The 20,854-nt window shown below is 32.7% G+C and overlaps 3 protein-coding genes across 15 annotated transcripts; 2 read left to right on the plus strand and 1 right to left on the minus strand.

The window, feature by feature from the left end:
- The first annotated feature begins 286 nt into the window (after nucleotides 1-286).
- Nucleotides 287-2,300, plus strand: LOC137826585 (ras-related protein Rab2BV). Its single transcript, XM_068632598.2, has 2 exons — nucleotides 287-618; nucleotides 1,607-2,300. Exons 1-2 carry the CDS (start codon nucleotides 454-456, stop codon nucleotides 2,090-2,092), a joined length of 651 nt encoding a protein of 216 aa, XP_068488699.1. The 5' UTR covers nucleotides 287-453; the 3' UTR covers nucleotides 2,093-2,300.
- A 2,088-nt stretch (nucleotides 2,301-4,388) lies between these two features.
- LOC137827287 (uncharacterized) lies at nucleotides 4,389-8,560 on the plus strand. 12 transcript variants are annotated; one of them, XR_011083701.1, is made up of 8 exons: nucleotides 4,420-5,044; nucleotides 5,257-5,433; nucleotides 5,570-5,719; nucleotides 6,186-6,287; nucleotides 6,373-6,443; nucleotides 6,543-6,610; nucleotides 6,917-7,233; nucleotides 8,109-8,560. XR_011083701.1 is itself a non-coding variant. In XM_068633572.2 (8 exons), exons 1-7 carry the CDS (start codon nucleotides 4,874-4,876, stop codon nucleotides 6,976-6,978), a joined length of 801 nt encoding a protein of 266 aa, XP_068489673.1. In that variant the 5' UTR covers nucleotides 4,420-4,873; the 3' UTR covers nucleotides 6,979-7,007; nucleotides 8,109-8,560. The 12 variants fall into 12 exon arrangements, 9 of the variants coding, with proteins under 9 accessions (XP_090149780.1, XP_068489673.1, XP_090149781.1 ...); XR_016514660.1 differs by having other exon boundaries at nucleotides 6,941-7,233; XM_068633572.2 differs by having other exon boundaries at nucleotides 6,917-7,007.
- A 911-nt stretch (nucleotides 8,561-9,471) lies between these two features.
- LOC137827288 (protein DA1-related 2) lies at nucleotides 9,472-14,094 on the minus strand. Of its 2 annotated transcripts, none has more exons than XR_016514659.1 (12): nucleotides 13,795-14,001; nucleotides 13,296-13,450; nucleotides 12,214-12,301; nucleotides 12,013-12,136; nucleotides 11,543-11,666; nucleotides 11,353-11,436; nucleotides 11,014-11,133; nucleotides 10,705-10,917; nucleotides 10,571-10,633; nucleotides 10,262-10,455; nucleotides 10,081-10,139; nucleotides 9,472-9,992 (listed from the first exon to the last, which is right to left on the minus strand). XR_016514659.1 is itself a non-coding variant. In XM_068633575.1 (12 exons), exons 1-12 carry the CDS (start codon nucleotides 13,937-13,939, stop codon nucleotides 9,664-9,666), a joined length of 1,620 nt encoding a protein of 539 aa, XP_068489676.1. In that variant the 5' UTR covers nucleotides 13,940-14,094; the 3' UTR covers nucleotides 9,472-9,663. The 2 variants fall into 2 exon arrangements, 1 of the variants encoding a protein (XP_068489676.1); XM_068633575.1 differs by having other exon boundaries at nucleotides 10,340-10,455; nucleotides 13,795-14,094.
- Between the last annotated feature and the right edge of the window lie 6,760 nt (nucleotides 14,095-20,854).

Here is a 20,854-nt window from a genome sequence, read left to right on the forward strand (position 1 = left end):
TCACAAGACTTAATTGCAGAAGAAATATACTTCCATAATAATCATTTACAGTACCAGAAAACACTCTGATATTTGTTCATTTACATTGCCAACTTGTATATTTTTGGGTATTATATTATATTATATTATATATGTAACAAAAAACAAACCTTTTATCTAATAAATAAGATTCTGATTCGATGATGATTTGAAAATGAATAGTTAATAGTAATTAAATAATTAATTAAAGAAAAACATTCCAATTTTGCGGGAGTTGAGAAAAGTCCGTTGAAAGTGGGTTTGTTTTGTCGTCCGCTAATGTTGTTTGGGCTAACGTTGTTGACCTTGCAATGTGCCCCTTTCTTCTCTCTCTTTCTCTCTCCTTGTTCCTCACTCCTCCCAAAGTTTGAATCTTGAACCCTTCTAACGAACAATTTATTTCCCCCACTTTGATTTTGCGTTCCATTCTTTTGCATGGCGTACAAAGTGGATAATGAATACGACTACCTCTTCAAGGTCGTTTTGATCGGGGACTCGGGGGTTGGCAAGTCTAACATCCTTTCCAGGTTTACGCGAAACGAGTTCTGCTTGGAATCTAAGTCTACCATTGGGGTTGAATTCGCAACCAGAACATTGCAGGTTCCTTCATTTACACATACCATATGTATATTTTCTTCTTCAGTTTTTATTTTTGGATGATGTTATATCACACTTCTTGTTGCTTTCTTCACATTCTTTGATTGATTGAGAAAAGCAGCTTTAATGAAAGAATGGTTCTTGAACATTATAGAAAATTATGTAATCTTTGAAGTATATTATGTGATGAATTTTCTGTTTTCAACATGTCGCACTAATCGGTAAAATCATAACGCAGTCATCTATAATAAACTGGTCTTTCACAATGTCATGGGAACTTTCTCTCTATTTTACTTGAAGAAAATGCTAACAATCCATTCTAATAGGGTGAATTCATACAAAAGTTTATTTCATTTAGAACATGAATTATGGTACTTGTAATGTGGCACGATTCATTTTGACCTTGATGTGAAATTTAATTTGTACTTAAGAATCCACGCCTTGGAAAGGGAGGCTCGGTTATGAAATTTAAGCAAGTAGGTCAAGAGCATCATTTCTTAACAAGAATTATACTTTTCCTTGAATTGAATAGGAATTTGAAGAACTGCATACTATATTGTCTTTTCTCCATTGAACAACAGTTAATAATATTTGCAAGTTGAAACTCATCCAATATACTAGTATCAATGAAAAAAGACTTGAGGTACTGCCATTCTGTTATAATCCCATCTAAGAACACACAAGATTTTACACTGAAAGGAAATAATGTAGTATTATACAAGAGTTCTCACCGAATAATAATAAAATAAAATTACCTCTGTATGATAAGAGTGATATGCACGAGGTTTGAGGGGTGATAAGATCAGCAGAAATGTCAACTGTGAATAGATGAACCTAACAAGTTTCTTTTTTATGATTCCTCTTGCATGTTTGATGATTTTCCCATGTGAAGAAAATGAAGGAATTGAATGTCCAAAATGCTATATATATTTTTATTGTCAGCTGCATGAAGAGTTGTTAATCCCTTCCTTGGAAACACATGTTTATGCAGGTGGAGGGGAAGACTGTAAAGGCACAAATATGGGACACTGCAGGGCAAGAGAGGTACAGAGCTATCACTAGTGCCTACTATAGAGGAGCAGTTGGTGCCTTGTTGGTGTATGACATAACCAAGAGGCAAACATTTGACAATGTGCAGAGGTGGCTCCGTGAACTAAGGGACCATGCAGACTCCAACATCGTTATCATGATGGCTGGAAACAAATCTGACCTGAATCATCTGAGAGCAATTCCTACTGATGATGCTCAAAGTTTGGCTGAGAGGGAAGGTTTGTCCTTTCTAGAGACTTCAGCATTGGAGGCATACAATGTGGAGAAGGCATTCCAAACCATTTTGTTTGATATATATCACATTATAAGCAAAAAGGCACTGGCAGCACAAGAGGCCACTTCTTCTACGGGCCTTCCCCAAGGAACTACCATAAATGTCTCCAATATGCAAGGTAATACAGAAAGCAGAAGTTGTTGCTCTAACTAGCAAGGTTAGTATGTAGAAAAAGAGAGGGAGAAGTAAGGTTTTAAAAAAATGTTATTCGAAAACACATGAGGAATAGTTGCTAGTTAAATGCTACCTTTTGCCAGGTTTCTTTTAATTTTTTGTGTAAGATGTGGGAGGATGGCGATCTCTATAGTCTTCAACAATCTCAATTGAAAATGAATATGACGTGTTAACAATTCATGTTCTTTGCTTTGGCGTTAACTGGTTCTTGAAATGCATATATACCATTAGGAGTTAGGATCTTAGGTTTGGTGTTTAATATTGTAATTTGTAACTCTGTGTGTCAGTAATGTTGCTCCTATTCTTTCCGGTGTATGTTTCATTCATAATAAAATCTTACCGTTCAACACACTTTTGTTAATATTGATCTCAAAAAGTATGCTTACTATTGTTCATTTTGATTCATTTTAATTGAATTTGTATAACTGCATTTAGTTCTCTTCAAAAATATAATACTAAAATCACACCTAAACTCTCCCCTTACCTTATCTAGTTCAAAGTGAAACTTAACTATTCTGTCATAAATAATTGGCAGAGGAAAATATGAACTATTATTCATTAATTAAAGCCAAATATTAGTAGAACTTTTTCCGGAATTCACTATTTGCTAAGTAAGCTAAGGCTTAATATAACTTCACCAATCACTACTGCCATATTGAATTTACAAGCAATGGAATTGCTTCCTTATATGCAAGTGAGCCTTGTGTACTTTAATTTCAGTCCAAATTGTGTCCATTTCAATTTCATTTTTCCATCTGGTAAGAGCTTCTTTCAACACTATTTTGGGTTGCAAAAAAGAAAAATATTGTATGAAAATAGCAGTGCCATGCTTGAGGACATCTCAATCATTAGAAGTGGACCATAAAGTGAGACAGGCCTCAATTGGACCATGTGAAAATCCTGCCCCAACCAACAAGAACAAAATATCCCAAATAAGGACCTCGAGATCAAAGATGCAAACTCATAGGTATTGTACTTTTTCTTCAACCAGTTATCACTACACTTGGAAGCATGGGAACAATAGCACGTGGAAGTAATGGATAATAACTATTGCAACTAAATTCAATCACCACCAAACTTCATGAATTATCAACAGATGGTGTGACATACTAATAATGTATTGAAACGTGGTGTATTATGCAGCTATTTATGTCAACGTTTTATGTAACAGTGTCTGGGGACCCTTTCATAATTGTTCTGTTTGGTGACCCATACAAGATCACAGATGCCATTTTTCAAACTACCCAAAACTTGCATATATAAACCTCACAATCATTTCATAAATGCATTCTATCTGTAATTTCTTGCATCTGTGTCAACAACATAATGCAGGTAAGTTAAAAAAGTGAATCCAAAACAAGTACTAAAATCTGTCACACAGTAAGATATTTTACTGAAGATTTGAGAAAAGTTTGATTACTTTTAGTGCTTTTATATCCGCATTGAACTACTACACAATGAGTTTTATTTTACGAAATAATAACTACAAAAAATGAAAAAAAAGTGCAAGAAAATCTTTTACACTAATGTTTGTCTAACTTTTAATTGTGTATATGTTTTTAGTTGTTTATTTTTATTCAAATGAATCATAACATATTCATTTAAAACAATATAAAATTGATTTAATTAATTAAAATGTAAAAAATGCAGGTAGACTAAATTACAATTTTCTAAAATAAGAAAATCAAATCTTTATATTTTAAAATGAATGACCGAAACTGCTCATTAAATAACAAAAAAAAAATTTAAAACCTACAACAAGTTGTACTAAAATAATCATTTTTTTTTATAAAAGTTAACATTTAAAATAGTAAATTGTCTCTTCAGTATATCGGATATCTTTATCTGACAGTATAAATCATAAAAAATTTATTAAAGGAATAATTACCATATTATTATTCATATGAATTGAACTGAGAATTTATAACCTTTCTAGTATTATTGTCATGTTTACTGAGTCAAAAATTTGTCCCAGAAAATCAAGCATGTGTTTTTTCAACTTTCATGAGTTGAACATTATAAGTGTGGTGGACACGTTTGACTAGTTTAAATTGGAAAAAGAAAATACATAAATAAATGTTCATACAATTTAAATAGTAGTTCAATTGAGCCATAGAACTGGCTTTTGTTCTCATTTTTGTTACTAGTGAAATTTTCAAAAAACAAAAAAAAAAAGAATGTTTTTACTCAACACGTGTCACTGTTTGATAGGAGGCTTGGTTTAACCGACGTAGCCCTAACCTTGATATCTGACAGCTGTCCAATGTGGCTTCTCAACTTAAATTTCAGGCAACCGCATATTCCACAGAAAAGTGCTTATTATTCTCCTGCGGAAATTTTCCCCTGTACCTGCTTCTACACTAAACTCCTTTCAACTCAAAAAACACTCACACATCACCGATTTTTTCAAACAAACGACGGGAAACACGGAATTACCCTGCAGCACACCGCACCGCGTAAGACCAACACTGCTTTATCTTTTCCGTGAACGCTCTCCCGCTTATACGTCACCGTTTTGGTTAGTCGGGATCGCAAAAAACGACGTCGCCGACCTGAGAAGAGCAAGAAGAAGAAGAAGAACGCGTAGTTGTTTGATTTTGCGCAGAGCGAAAACAGAGTGAAGAAAGTGAAGAGAAGTAATGCTCGATGCATAGTTGCAATTGCGAATCCTTCGTATTCTTTTGGTAGTGAAAATAGGTTGAGGTTTGGTTAGAAAAAGTGGTGAAAGAGAATAGAAAAGCGAAAAATCGGAACCAGGAGATGCAAATGGAAGCTAGGGTTGGCGTGGCGGTGGACGGTGGTGTGCGGAAATTGGTGCAGCCGCCGCCGAAGCAGATTGGAACTGTTTCGCAACTTCTCGCCGGAGGAGTCGCTGGCGCGCTAAGCAAGACCTGTACGGCGCCGCTTGCGAGACTTACCATCCTCTTTCAGGTTCCAAATTTTTTAATTTGATATCAATTTAACAGAAAGAATAAAATAAAATATGCTTTTTTTGATTTTTAAGTAAGTTATTAGAATATTCACATTGTAATTTAAAGCAACAAACAGAGAGAGAAGGGTTGGGGGGGTTAAAGTTTAGGTTAGGTTATGATTATTCTGTTAAATCTTACTTTTTGTAGAATTATTTGTGAAAATGTTTTCAGGTTCAGGGAATGCATTCTAACGTTACGACTTTGAGAAAGGCCAGTATATGGAATGAGGCTTCACGGATTATCCATGAAGAGGGTTTCAGGGCTTTCTGGAAAGGGAATCTGGTGACCATTGCTCACCGGTTACCTTATTCTTCGGTTAATTTTTATTCGTACGAGCACTACAAGAAGGTCAGGTTATCGGTGCTGTGATGTGGATATTTACTTTCATTTGATTATGTTGTTGAGAAGTGGCAAATTTGAATTGATGATGAGTACTTGTTTGTTCTCGGATTGATTTGTGTTTAATGGTATTTTGTATGATCAGTTGCTAAAGAAGGTTCCGAGACTGCAAAATCATAGGGATAATGTTAGTGCAGACCTTTGTGTGCATTTTTTTGGCGGTGGCATGGCAGGAATTACTGCTGCTACATCTACTTATCCCTTGGATCTTGTGAGAACGCGGCTGGCTGCGCAGGTAGGAACATATGTGTTTATTTTCGTTGGGTGCAGGGGTAGCCCTTTTCCGTTGTGCATTTGGCCCCCATCTTTTTTCTAGTTTTGATGAGTCCTATTGTTCTAGATATGTGACCAAAATTTCATTCTGTTCAATTTAATTTTGACCCACCCCTATTGTAATTAGTTGCATTACTCTTCTTTGAGCTTAGTAGCACTGTGCAACCCGTATAACCGACTTCACCTAGTGGACAAGACTTTTGTCATGTCAGTTTTTGTTTTTGTATTATTTTTCTATGTGATCTTTAGCCTATATGCTTAGAACCTTGCATGCTGATGACCCTTACCATGAAATTGTCTTATTTTGAAATAGATTATCCGCTAGAGATGTCTACTTAAATTTGATTAACTGTTCATGCATAGTGGGTGGTTAAAGATCCTTGCATTTATATTTTAGGTTTAATTCTGAACAATTAGCATTTTTGCAGACAAACTTTACCTATTACAGAGGTATCGGGCATGCTTTACACACAATTTGCAAGGAAGAGGGGATACTTGGCCTTTATAAGGGACTTGGAACTACACTATTGGTACGGTGTTATGATCAATTTAACATTACTTGAAGACTATATTATTTTGCGACTAATTAGCTACATCTCTCTGGTGCTAATGCAGACTGTAGGGCCAAATATAGCTATCAGCTTCTCTGTGTATGAATCCCTGAGATCTTTTTGGCAATCAAATAGGTAATCATCCACAGCAGTTTGATGTAACCCATATTCCCTTTATTTCATGTATAATCACCTTTTGTTTTATATTAATATTACTTTATTTATGCATATCAGATCCAATGATTCACCAGTTGTTGTTAGTCTGGCATGCGGCAGTCTTTCAGGCATTGCATCATCAACAGGTGAGCAGTCAAAAGGCGGAATTGTTGATTACATACTTGGCATTCATTCTCATAAGCTTTTTTTATAACTTGAACTTTTGGTGTTCCTTGTCAGACAAGTAGTATTGATAATTTGCTTTTTGATGTTCCTTCCAAATGGGGTTATGCACATTCTTTTGGTATATTACCTTTTTCCTACATCTCTGTGTGGCATTAGGCACTTAACTTAGTTTTGTTGTATCAAATGTTCAATTACAGTTACGAATCCTTTAGTCAAACTATTGAATTTGCTCCACCCAAGAACATCAAAGAAGTTAATGTCTGTAGTGGTTTATTATGCTTTTGATGCAGAGAAAGAGTTTGGTGCAGGAACTGCACCAAGTATCTAACCAGATTGACCCCTAGAACCAGAGACCAGGTTGGAGTTGTTATTTTATCTGTGGCATATAAGGAAGACATTAAAAGACTTGTCTTTTGTAACTTTATTATTATCTAAAGATCTTGCTCAAGTAATCATCTTCCCAAGGTTTGTTCTATGGCATGTCTCCCCAAGCTATGCAGTGGATTTCATCATGGGGTGGCATTACTTGGATCAACCTATATGATTCCCTCAGTTACTAAATGTGAGAGGTGTCCTCTTTGAGGTATGCTTCTCACTTAAGGCTACCTTCACCTGATGTTTGGATGGGTACCGGAATCCTCTTCAGCCCTTGTTGATGTGTTTCTGAAGAATCTATTTTTACAGCTTTAATAGTATTGCTTTCAGCATGATCTAAAGTTCTGAATGGTGGAAATTATGGTACCAAATTAATAAAATTAATTGTTTATTGTAAAGTATTTTGGTAAATAGAGTTTTCGACAAAGAACTACTGTTAAGCATGGGACAAGAACCAAAATCTCACTGATTGGGGGGATGGAAAATTGTGTGTCAAATATTATACAGATAGAGACTAACCACATGCATCCAAAATATTCGTGCATACAAAAGTTTAGTAGTGTCCTTTGATCAACTGTGTCAATAAAGGCTGCTGCCCTTCTGCTGCAGCTATTGTATGTTCAGGTAAGGCTGTATTTACTTAGACTCTTACTTCTTGATGCCAATTTTACAGGTAATGCTTTTGCATGTTTGGATTTGTTAAATACTGCAGCTACCACCATGTTATGATGGATGTGTGCATCCATAATTTCTTGATGCCAATTGATCACAAATTCTATATTCACCGTAGTTATTCTTTAGAATAGCCTATAAAGTTGAAGTGCAGGTTTGCAACTTTGTCAGAGACACTGGCTCACTACAATAAGAAACTTCCAGTTTGTCTACAATTCATTGGTTATTGATTTCAGATGTGGTTGAATTTGATTTGATTTCTTTCTTTGGAGTTGGTTTGCAATTTAGTTGATTAATCATCTAACACTTTTGATAATGCACTGTCTTTTCACAAACATTAACGATCTGATTAAATTGAATTGCTGTTGACTAGAATGGGTATGTTCAATTCATCTGTTATTCTATATGCAGCAACGTTTCCCTTGGATCTTGTGAGGCGGAGAAAGCAACTTGAGGGGGCTGGTGGGCGAGCCCGTGTGTATACAACAGGCCTCTATGGCGTGTTTAGGCATATAATCCAGACAGAAGGCTTGCGTGGTCTTTACAGAGGAATTTTGCCTGAGTACTACAAGGTTGTGCCAGGTGTAGGTATTTGTTTTATGACTTATGAAACGTTGAAGATGCTTTTATCAGATATGGCTACCGGATAAACCCTAAACACTGGGGTCGAATATGCAAGAAGTCACTGGATAAAGTTACCCATGCAAAAGGGTTGGAGTTACATTTACGATTTAACAATTGTAGTTCATTTTATTTCACGGGTCCTCAACATGGGCAATTTTGTAATGATCCCGTGGGGATTGCATTTTTGCATGTACAGAAAACTTGCATAACATTTAATGTTAAGCTGTTATCGTCCTGTATTCTCGCGTGGTCTACTTTGTCTTTAGCCCTAAAGAAAAGGGGAAGTGAAATCAGCAATATCTATAAATCTGCAAGACTGTGCATCTGGTTGCTAAAGACCCGACGTATTTTTATCTTAAAACTCGAGTTAAAAATAATACTTTCAGAATTTAAGTTTGATAACAACTGGGAGGAGCACACTGCAAAAGCTAGTCAATTGTAGCTGGAGAGCCCGTGCCTTTGTTTATTTTTCTCAGTAGAATTTTAGACTTCTAATATGGGACTCAAATCGTATAAGAAAAATGGATTCTGACAAACTTAAATATTGAGTATGCTTAGTTAAAAATTTACTTCTAAATTTAGGGGAGAAATTAAGAGAGACGTAGAAGCTCTACTCATCAACTTTGTATAGAATTGATTTTGTTTAATGAAAAACGGTCATATATTTAGAAAAACCATATAATTAAAGGAGCGTTTTTTTTTATTCAACAATTCAATTCTATACAAGTTGATGAAAAGTGCTTCTACCTCACTTAATTTCTCGACTAAATTTAAAAGTAATTTTTTTCCTTTATTTTTGTCGATTAATAAGATGCATTGGGGCCATTGTATTAACTTGTGCGCTGGGAGAATCATATATTCAATGCCTTTTGAGTGGTTATATGGTCATTCTTATATTTTTTAAGTTGTAATTTTTCTGCAAATATTGTTTTCAAAATGACATGTCAATATGGAGGTCACTTCTATTGGATAATTGAAGAAATTCATTTGCTATCAAGCGAGAATTTTAATAGGGAAGGAGGGAGGGGTATTTCTCTTGGAATATTTGCAAAAGCAACATTGTCAGCATTGCCAACTTTATTTACTAAATAATTGCTAAATGCATAAAAAAATAACAGTTCCTTAGTTTTTGGTCAAGGAAAATAAACAGTTGTTGAATACGAACTTGTAATGCGTTTATATTTTTTGTCAAATTAGAAGACTTGGACATCCTCATAGGATCCAAATAGCAGAAGTTGTCCAATCTTACTTTGAGTGGGTCCTGGTCCTCCACTTGCGGAGTGGAACCAAAGAAAATGAAAAACAAGCACTTATATCCATACATTGAGAACTTGCGTTCTTGTTACACTGGAAAAAATCCAGTCAAATGAATATGGTCAAGTGTTCTACGCAAACCATATTTATTAACAGCTTCATTAGCAGCTCTAAAGCCACCACCGTAAGCTGGGGAAGAATCATTGGCAATCTGATTCTTGAAAAATTCACCCAATTTATTTTCAACATGAGACTTTGCACCCTTCTTTGAGGAGGAGGAGGAGGAGGAGGAAGAAGCAGAAGCTGTGGATGTTGATGGCATGCTTTGAAAGCTAGGCATTACTTCTGACTCAAGCCACATATAGGAAAGAACTTGACAAATGCCTTCCTCTACTTCAGGGTTAAGGTTGCGGTAACCTGCTTAGTTGTTCAAGATGAATGAATTAGATGAAAAAGGTTGTGAATGCTGAGATGGTTTAATAGCATAAGGATTAAAATATAACACCTTTAAGGCGTAGCCAGCCATGCATCAACTCATGGGCAAGTATAGCACCTGTGAGTAACCTGCATCCCATAAAAATATGAGAACTCCTATAATGAAGTTTGAACATCATCAATAAGAAGTGACATTATAGTCTGTCATTGGTACTTTGTCTTGTGAGTATTGGAAAAATATCTGAACTCACAATTATATTCAAAAGGGAATCAATCAGCTCTAATTCGAAGGGGACAAAATGCAAAGTTTCCATTGTCCACTAGTTTACCTAGGAAGACCATATAGGACAAGAATTGCTGTAACTTCGCATTTTCTAGTCAGTTTTTGAGGTTGAGTTCTCATCCCTATCAGTCGATGGCCTCCAATTCTTGGCCTTCTATGTATCTGAAACAACATATAATCATAAAGTAGCGAATTTATCTGACAAATAATAGTAATCTCATTCACTATGGATTCCACATTCTACCAAAACAAGAAGTAAATAGTTTTAATATCTTACACTGGTCACAGTCTGCTCCTCTGAAAGGCATAAACCCCTTGTTTCTGGTAAGTGTAGAAAACCCTGGCAGAAACCACAGAGTGAGACGAGTTGGACTAATTATTTCACTAAAACAAAGAAGGGATTTTCCTTACATTTTTCTCCCCTACAATAGCTTCATTAAGTGCTTCTCTCTCAACCAGAAGCATGGGAATTTGTTGATCTATTCTCATCTGCATTCCTTCATAATAATCTCTGATAGAATGGTAAAGAGGCTGGCAATCACCAGTGTCCATTATAGCAGATTCCATGCACTCTAAACACAAACTGCGTCCATCTTCTAGTCTATAGTATTTTATGTTCAGAGGCTTCAAGGGAAATATAACAGTAGCAAGAAATAACTTCAGAAAATACTTGTTCTAAATATCCGAATCATAAATAGCTAGGAGTGCTTAAATTAGTACCTCCAATCTTTCACAACTACAGCAGCGAGCTGTATTATCATATTCATGAGATGGACAATATTTCTGGGACCAAAAGGGGTGGCACCTGTACTCTATCAAGCCTGCTGCATTTATAGGAATCTGGAATTAAAAAAAAAAATCTCTGGAGTTAATATAGCTCTTAAAATTTGATTCAAATGTCATCATATCGCTAGAATAATGTTTGATTCTTCAGTCATAAAAATCTAATGCCCTGATCCTATTTAAGGTACATGAAACAAACTGAAATTTAATAACCTTAAACAGAAAAATATTAATAAAACATAACAGCTTGAATAAGGAAAGGCAAACCAATCTTACAAATTGGAAGCAAACTTCACATTTTGGATGAGTCAATTCTTTAAAGCAGGATTTATGATACGGATGCTTCCCTGACAAGGAAAACTAGGATCAACAGAAAAAAGAAAACAGTAAGAGATGAATCAAAAAGAAAAGTTGTGATGATCTCAACATCTCCTAAGAATATCAAAGAGGATCAAAATCAAACTACCTCACGCTCAGTAATGGGGTACCCACAGGAATGGCAGCGAAAGCAATTTGGGTGAAAATACGTATCCATGCACCCCAAACAATTTCCATACATTATTTCTTGGTTGCAGCCACCACATATTCTTCTGTTCAATGACAAACTAGACATTATCAGTTGTAAAAAGGGTACCAAAATATCCTGCTTTCCTTTTGCTTAGACATTTACATAGAACTCTATCCCCCAAAAACTACATCTCTGCACATGCTGCAAGTTTCTTTTTCACTTTTCAAATTTGTTTAGAAGGAACAGATTCTGCAGAGATAGATTCATGCACACATAGTGTCAAAATATCTTGGCTTCTTAGCATGAGGAATAAGAGAAAGAAGTTATTTCTACTAGCTTTGGCCCGCATAACAAACCTCAACCACCTTTCTATGGACCAAATTGGAAACACTTGATGTTTGACACTCATATATTAGGAGAGATTTTACCTATATTCGTGGGGATAAAATGGTGTAGGGGCAAATGGAGGGTGTGCAGATGAGCTAAGGGTATCCAAAGGTGCCTTTGAGTAATCGTCTCCAGTGTCTTGTCCCCAACTATATCCTTGATGGGCTATTGGAAACACAAGTTTAAATCTTTGATCAGCAAGATCTAGATAACAAACACCTTTTTGAAAATCAAATACCAACCGTTTGGTCTCTTCAAATCTTCGGCTGAAGAAAGTGCCATTGCATGCCCTAGATCTTCTTTCTCCTTCTGAGCTCTAGCACGATCATCCTGATTATTACATCAGGAGTATTATTCAAACATCTTATCCTCAATTATATTTGTGACAGTAAGTAAATCCAAAATAATGATACAGTAAGTAGATCCGCATTGTAGTTCCCTGCCATCTTAGTTTGGAAGGAACCATTAAAGTGGACACTCTGCAATATCTGAAGTAACGAGATTCTATAAAACATTGGATATATGATGCAGAACAATGCATATGGCATAATTTGATGTTGCACAAACAAGATAGACAGATATAACTATATATGCAATGAAGCAAGATCGTACTAAAAATTTTCCTGTCCAATATTTATTAAATTGACTTCCCTTCTCTGTATATATTTCAAACCATTATTTAAATGTAAGAGTCCATGTAAAGGTTCTGTTCTTAAATGTGCACCATCATTGCAATAAGAATCAGATTCACAGAACTACATAATAATTTATGTACTTGCAGGAAGAGAAAAAGTAGCCACAAAGTAACAAGGGAATGCAACATCTAAAATTAAGTCACCAACTTAACATTTTGGGACCAAATCTTTGGTAAAAAATGTACAATGCAAAATTAAAACAAGTGCTCTGAGATTCGATGTAGTTCAAATACAAAGTTCACTGCACTTGACGAGATCAAGAGATAGTCTAATAAACCAAACAAGAAAAAAATAGCAAAGCTTCTAATGCTTTTGACTAAGTTATGGTTGGTGACATATAAGATCACCACGTATACTACATGGATTGGCTAATTGCATTTTTAATTTAGGCAAAGCAATAATAGTAGAGTTTAATTTTCATGCACTGTTACTGTAAAGATTTTATGCTGACACCCAATAAATAGAAATATTTTACTCATAATTACCAAAATAACTATTACAAAAGTTATTCTAAGTGAAGGACACTTAAAAGATCCTTTATACTCTCGGTGCATCGTAATAATATGTATAACAAAGCCAATAACAGTATATATAATTGAAGAAAACTAAAAGGCAGTGCTTCATTTTACCAACGCTCTTGATGGAGCTCCCCAAACCATGCTTTCCTCTGCTGGCTCATGCAGATGACGACCACCCCTTCCTCTATTGGACCCACCTCTGAAAAGTTTACTGAGCCATTTCATGAAACCAGACTTTCTCTCCGAGCGAGGAGACATATAATCCCCTGCATCCCACCAAAATTTCACGATGTGTCAAGTTAAAAAAGAACCAGTAGAAGTGCAAATTCAAGTTCTAAATCAGAAAAAAAAACACCATGGTCTAGATAACTTTTTGGAACCACGTGCAAAGTAAATTCAGAAACTTTGAGAATACCCATTTAGTAAAATCAATAGAAAAAAGAAAACTTCTAGTTCAAACAATAGCTTCATGGGGTGGTTCATGATTCTGAAAAATCTGTTTTTTCTTGTAAAAATCTGCAAAGCAAGCGCTTTGAATAGTGGTGCACCCGAAGCTCAAATTTTGACGAATAGTATTGAAAGAGAAAGAGAGAGAAAGAAGTGATGATACCGTATATGCATGGATGAGAAAGATGGTTGACATCTGAAGAGGGAGCCATAAGGAGGAAAAGGCAATGTTGTGAGAGAGAAGATGAGGGAAGGGAAAAGGGAGGAAGAGGAATGAAAATGACAAAGAGATGGAGAAGAAGGGGCATTTGAGAAGAGTTAATAGTGGTTGAAAAAGAGAGAAAGGAAGAGAGGAATCAAAGAGATTCTTGGCTTGGAAAGCAATGAAGAGAAAGGCAGAAAGATGGGTTGTGGGGTGGGCGAGGAGGGAATCTGCTGATGAGGAGAATATTAAGTAAGGGGTGGATTGAAGAGAGAATCAAAGAGGATTTAGAGAGAGAGAGAAAAGAAAAGAAAAGAAGTGCTGTATTTGCACGCATGGAGTTGAGTTAGAGGAGTGAGTGTATGCAAAAAATCTCTGTCTGTTGGCTTTGTGGTTTGAATGCAGAAGGTATTATGTGCCGGGTAAAAGGACAGACAGAAAGACAGTTTCAAAGTTTTCATGCTAGTTAGTAACTGTCAACTTTAGGAACAAATATTGTTTCCTTGTTACCATCCCATGTTTTCAAATTTTGATTCAACAACATGTCAGTTTAACTAGTGTGACTGTGATCCAATTGTCTGTTTAGACCAAGTGTTGAAAAAACTGATTTTGGTTAAAGGTTATTTTAAAGTGTGGTTCAGTCAATATAAACCCCAAGATTTACTTGTGCTTAAAAAAAGTATAAGAAGATAAAAAAAAGCAATACACTTCAGTTTCTTATATTTGAGGAAAGTTCAGTTTCTTATGAAAATTTATTAGGAGTATTTTCCTTAAATAAATAAGATAACGCATTTGCAAATAATCTGGTTATCTGGTTATGGTTCTCTGAGAGTTCACTTAAATAGTAACTTGAGTCACTTTTATCTTCTTTTTCTCAAGTTCCATTCATACGCTGCGAATATAAATCGCTATCCTTTTATTCCTTCTACCAAAGCAAACACTTTTGTTCTGTTTGTCTTCTATTTGACATGACATTCAATAAGCCAAAAAATAATAGAGTTTCCTTCATTATACACTCTTCACACCCACAGGAATCATCCTCATCCCTGTTCAAACTTACAAATCTTACATATCTGGGTTCTTTGGGATCAAGGATTACAACTTTTTAAGGAATTATTTGAAATTGTTTTGATTTCAAAGATTAACCAAAATGATGTTTTAATTTGAGGTAAAAATGAGTTTAAGCATGAGTATAACTATTTCTGGACTAAACTTTATCTGAGGGAATTAATAGAGCAGTGCCAAAGGAAAATGCCCGTTGGCCAACCAAAAACAATTCATTTTATTCCAAAGTTTGGACGGCCAAGAAATGCATAAATGAGCGAAGGTATTTTCCGAGTTGTATCTGACTTTTTAGCTTTACATCCAAGCAAACAATGGTAAAAGGATAGGGAACAAAATCTACTCAGAAATAGTTTTGTTTCGAATTAATTTTCAATTTTTCAGCAAAGAATATTTGCATGATATCTGTAAAAAATTGCCTGAAAAGCAAGTCGATCTGCTAACTTAATCTGTTATAGTAACCATAACGCATAAAAAGAAGATAAAAGTAGAAAAGAAAAGGCCTTCTCTGTCTTTAGAAGTGTGATCATCATCGTTATTTGTGGAATGCACACTGAAAATTAGGAACCTCGGAACCTAAGGACTAAAGAAAAAGCATTTTACAATCATGTCCGTTTCCTTTTCTGATTGTTTCAAATTACACATCTTCAAGTAACAAAATACCATTTTCCATGTCATAACCTCTATCATGTGAAAGTTGTAATTTAGAGCAATACAAAAAGTGGTTGTCAAATAATATTTTTCCTTTCTGATTATGTATATCATAGGAACCTATCTTTTGATCACCAACCAAATAATTGGATACTAGTAGCTAACAATATTGTGAAATCTCTCTTGATTTTAAGTTAGAACACAGATAATTTGACAACTCTTGTTCCAAATTACACATCTTCAAGTGACAAAAATATCATTTTTCATGTCATAACCTCTATTATGTGAAAGTTGTAATTTGGAGCAATGCACAAAGTGATTGTCAAATAATATTTTTCCTTTAAGTTAACTTAACTTAAGATTTGTATTTATCTATATATTAATTTGATCATATATTTAGATGACATGATATATCCAATATACTTTGATCCTATTTTTATACGGACGAAACTCTCCTTACTTCATTGTCTTGTTCTAAGTCTTTGGTTTTCCATTGTGTTATTCTTTCGGTTTTTTGGCAGAGGTACATGATGACACTCTGACACTTAAGTCAGTTTTAAGAGTTAGAATGCTAGATGTTCTGGATACGAGTTTCATTATCTTCCTTATACGAGTGGATTGTCTATTTACAGCTATAGTTTTGGGTCTCAAGATGTGATAAGATCATACGAATTCAATGAATCCCAAGTATACGTTAATTGTAGTTTTCGTATGATTACCATGTAATAATTACCTAATGATTATGTTGATATCTAGGATATGAGATGGTCGAGAGGCCAACTAGTCGAATGTTTATGTGTATATAGGTATTCGGTCTCCGAGTAATACATGTTCAAAACAAAACACATAATTATTTTTCAAAAAAAAATTATTAATTTGTAGAATATTCTAACATCTTAGTTATATTTCTTTATATCATATATCACATGATTCTTAGGAGTGTAGACATATTTTCGTTAATAAAGAAACAAAAGTAGTTAATGTTTTACTCTCTTTTTCTTTTTTGTTCACATAGTAGGTGCAAGCATGGTAAGGCAACAAGGAGAAACAAGTTCTCATAGAAGATCAAAATATGTGCCAAATAAGTAAAATGACATGCATCGTAAAGTTTGAATTTACACGTGACCCAGTCTTAAAAATTACTTCACAAAGTACTCGAGTTTTTATTTTAATTATATTATCACTAGTTGCTGAGAAATTTCTAACCATGCAAGTAAGTGTTGGAACAAGTTAAAAATGCACCCCATCACCAAAGATTAAAAAACATAGAAGTTACTTGATGTTGTTTTTAGTGGACGTGATTTTTGACGTTTGCAACGAAATTCGAAACACGCGAATATTGATCAGCTTCAAGAACGTTGGCAAATTTCTCTTTTGAAGGACCTGTTTCATCAGAATAAAGTGGATGTTTGTGTTTAATCTCAAAAAAGGGATTGTCTGTCATCTTCAAACAGTTTTGGGACCTATAAATTAGGTATATGGCCTAAAGTTTTGAAGCATATATAAGCTGAAACATCTTATTTGGCACCCTTAAAGCTTTCTTACGTAGCAACTAGTGAGACAGAAAAGGTGCAGACTGATATTAAATTGGAAGCAAAAGGGTTAAGAAAAGCTATTTCACCCTCAAATCTCGTCTTTAGATTTTGTGTCCTACAAACACATAATATCTGACTCACACCACATGTTCGGGAGCACTTGAAGATGCATTTTTCCACCATTTTCTACTTCATTTTTATTTGGAATGTCACATTCCAATGTCCATCAAAAATACAAAATCTCAAAATGTTGTTTTCTTAACATGCTTTTACTCTGCAAACTACCTCTTTCCAATTTTCCAAGAATTGTCTTTTGTTCTACCATATTTTTTTATCTTTCCAATGAAATTAGCAAACTTTTAAACATGTTTGATTGTGCTAGTTTCATATGTAAACGTTAACTGCCATCGGGAGCATTTTGGGAATTTGAATAATCTGGAATCAATTTATAAGTGTGGTACTATGAAAAAATTATTAAATAACAACTAAATTTAAAAATAAAAAATAATTAATTATTATTTTAACTAAATTATATATTAGTTTAAAGATTAAAAAAATATTAGTGTATAAAATAATTTTAATTATTAATAAAAATTAGAAAATATTTTTTAAATTAGTATTTAAAGTAGTTTTCAAAGTTTTAACTATTAATATTTTAAATTAATTTTTAAAAAATTAATAGAGATTAATTTAAAATATAAATTAATTAATAGCTAAAATTTGATAATTAGTAGTTAAATATCAATTTAAAAATTATTTTATAAATTTTTATTAATAATAAAAATTATTTTAGATATCAATAATTTATAAAATAATATATAATTAAATTAATTTATAATAATTAATTTATATTTTAAAATTATACATCATACACAATATAATATAAATAGAACTACATGGTTGTGTGTAACAGGAAGAATGTAATCAAAAGGTTTTCAAAATTATTGTTTAAAAGTATATATTGTGTTTATTTTTTATTTTGTTTGTTAGAAGAGTATTGATCTATACGAGATCTGTATTGCATGTGACTAGAACTTTGAATTTAATCATAGGTTTTAAAATAGTATGAACATTGGTGTGAGTAGAGGAGTATAAGTTTTTTTTGGTAAAATATAAGTTGATTCTTTGTGTATATCTCTTTTTTGTTTTCAATATTATATATATTCCTCCCACGACATCTTTGTTTCAAGCATCCCAATGAAGATTTTGACTTATTTTTGTGTTTTGAAATTGTGAATTGAAGACCAACAATGATCATAAAGGAATGTTGTATTCCTAAGGAATTTTCCATACAATTTTTTTAGCTTAATCACGATACACTGCGAATCAAATACAAATCGCCTTTTCAGCTTATTGGCATAAAGAAAATAAACAAGATATGATACTTTATGACGTGCCATATTGAAGTTTTCTTTTCCTTTTTCTTAAGTATAACATAGGACCGACACAACAAAAAAACTGAAAAATTTGAAGGCAATGTCATGCTGATGTTAAAGAATTTTGCTTTTGTAAATCGAGCACACAAATGAAAAATAAGCAGATAATAAATTCATGAAAACATTGGGAAGGGAAACCTAAGCTGGTTTGGTTTGAAGAATCATAAAGCTTTGCAAATTCAAATTTGTTAAAGCAAGTCCATTTTTGCAGAATCTCCTTTATAAGTTCTTGCACATTAATTATTTGACTAAATCTCTGTAATGTAAGTGGTGATGAAGATTTATAATATCTTACTACTTCATGTTGCTCGCATGCTTTTGCGTTCAAAATCCCAAGGTTAGTGTCATCAGTTTCTCGAATCATAAATTCCATCGTTACTTATTTTTCGCGAAAGAAATATTTCGGCTGATAATTTGACTAATTTATAATTTATTCATAGAAAATTATTTCATTGATATAATAGACTTTCATCTAGTCTATTTTTAGAATTATTTATTAATAAATATAGTCTACTTATGTATCATTTTTGTTAATATATAAATTTTGGTCTAATTTCTCATATTTTTGTATTTTTATTTTTATTTTTTTAATATTTTTTTCATGTGATCACAAATGATTGTTGTTACTTTAAGGTGTCAAACTGTATAGCTCAAATATCAAAAGTAACATACTGATACCTAACATAAAAAAATTTAATAAAAAAGAAAAAACTCCATCCCCACTCCCCTTAATTAAAGTTACCATATCTAAATTTTTTTTAAAAAAAAACACCTTTTGAGATATTAATGAATGCCCTCAATTAATTAGACTAAGATAAGACACTGGCCTTGACTTTTAATTGGTGATGTGCATGATGTCTTAGTGTTTGATGGCTGCTGATCAGAACCTGAAATTCCATGTCTTGATTTCAGTTTTTTTAATAAAGATTATTTCACACCACATAATAATATAATAGTATTTCAAATTGAAAAATAAATAAAAATAAAAATATTAATTTATTAAAATTGTGAAGTGTATTTTTTTTACTTGATGCATTGTCAACTTATCATCATATTATTTTAGTGCTATATATTGACCTTCTATCAAGTTATAATTAGAATGTGAACTAATTTTTTATTAAAATAGAGTAATTTAAAAAAAAATATATGATATATTGACAATCACATATTAAATTATAATGAAAAAGAGAAATAATTTTTAAACTATATTGATCAAATCAGATATATTTTAATTTGCAGTTTTTAAAATAAAATTATTTATTTTAAAATTACAATTATTTATTAACATGTTTAATATTTGATCTTCTCCACTAATAGTATTATAATATTCATTATTTCAAAATCTAACATTTGAAAGTAATATTTCCAAATGAAACCAGTTAATATTAAACTTCTGTTTTGGAATGTTCTCTTAATTTTTTTGTACTGAAAAGGATTTTGAATAATGATTCTTCATGAGTGGCCTTTGATATATATTATAAAAAAAATATTTAGACATGTTTTCGAGGTTCCGAAACACTGTTATTCTGATTAAAATATATAGAAATAGTTTTTTTAGCTTGATTCTCGATTAATTAATCAATCATTATATTATTTTATTTTTATTAGCTAATTTTATGTCAAAATCGTTTGCTGGATTATAAAACTTTATTGATTACATCTAAAATTTCATACTAGTATAAGTTTATTCAACACTATTGATATACATTAAAATTAACAGAATATATATATTGTTCAGAATATATTTTTAATTATGTAACTATTTTATTTTTAAAATTTTAGCACAATATATATAGTCATAAATATCAGCTGAATCCATAAACTCATTAAAACCACATTTTATATTTTGGTTTGATGTGTTTACATTTTTTTCTTTAAAATCTTTTTATTAAATCGATTTGGCTCTTTTATCTTTTAAGTAACAACAACATTAATTTTATCTGATGTGACATTTTATTGTATTTGGATAAAAAAATTATAAAATTTAGAAATAATTCGATTATTTAATATTATATAATTTTAAATTTATTTGAAATAGTACGACTTTAAAAACATTCATACTTCTTTTTCTTTAAATTTATATATTTTATCTTCACCGTTTATAAGAATACTATTTTTTTGACTTTGATTAAAATATTATTTAGCTTATCAAAGTTAAGATGTTGTTGGCATGATAATGATTTTTTTGTTAACGTTACTGATGCTACTTTTTTAAGTTCAAAGTTGACTCCAATTGTTTTTTAGTTTTAATTCTCAAAGATAATTTTTTTTGTCGGTGGTATAGTCTTATTTCCTTTTTAATATTAATGATGTTTCCAATTTACATAAATATAAAAT

This window comes from Phaseolus vulgaris, chromosome 8 (assembly GCF_051622355.1).
Source record: "Phaseolus vulgaris cultivar YP4 chromosome 8, ASM5162235v1, whole genome shotgun sequence".
Classification (NCBI taxonomy): Eukaryota; Viridiplantae; Streptophyta; class Magnoliopsida; order Fabales; family Fabaceae; genus Phaseolus; species Phaseolus vulgaris.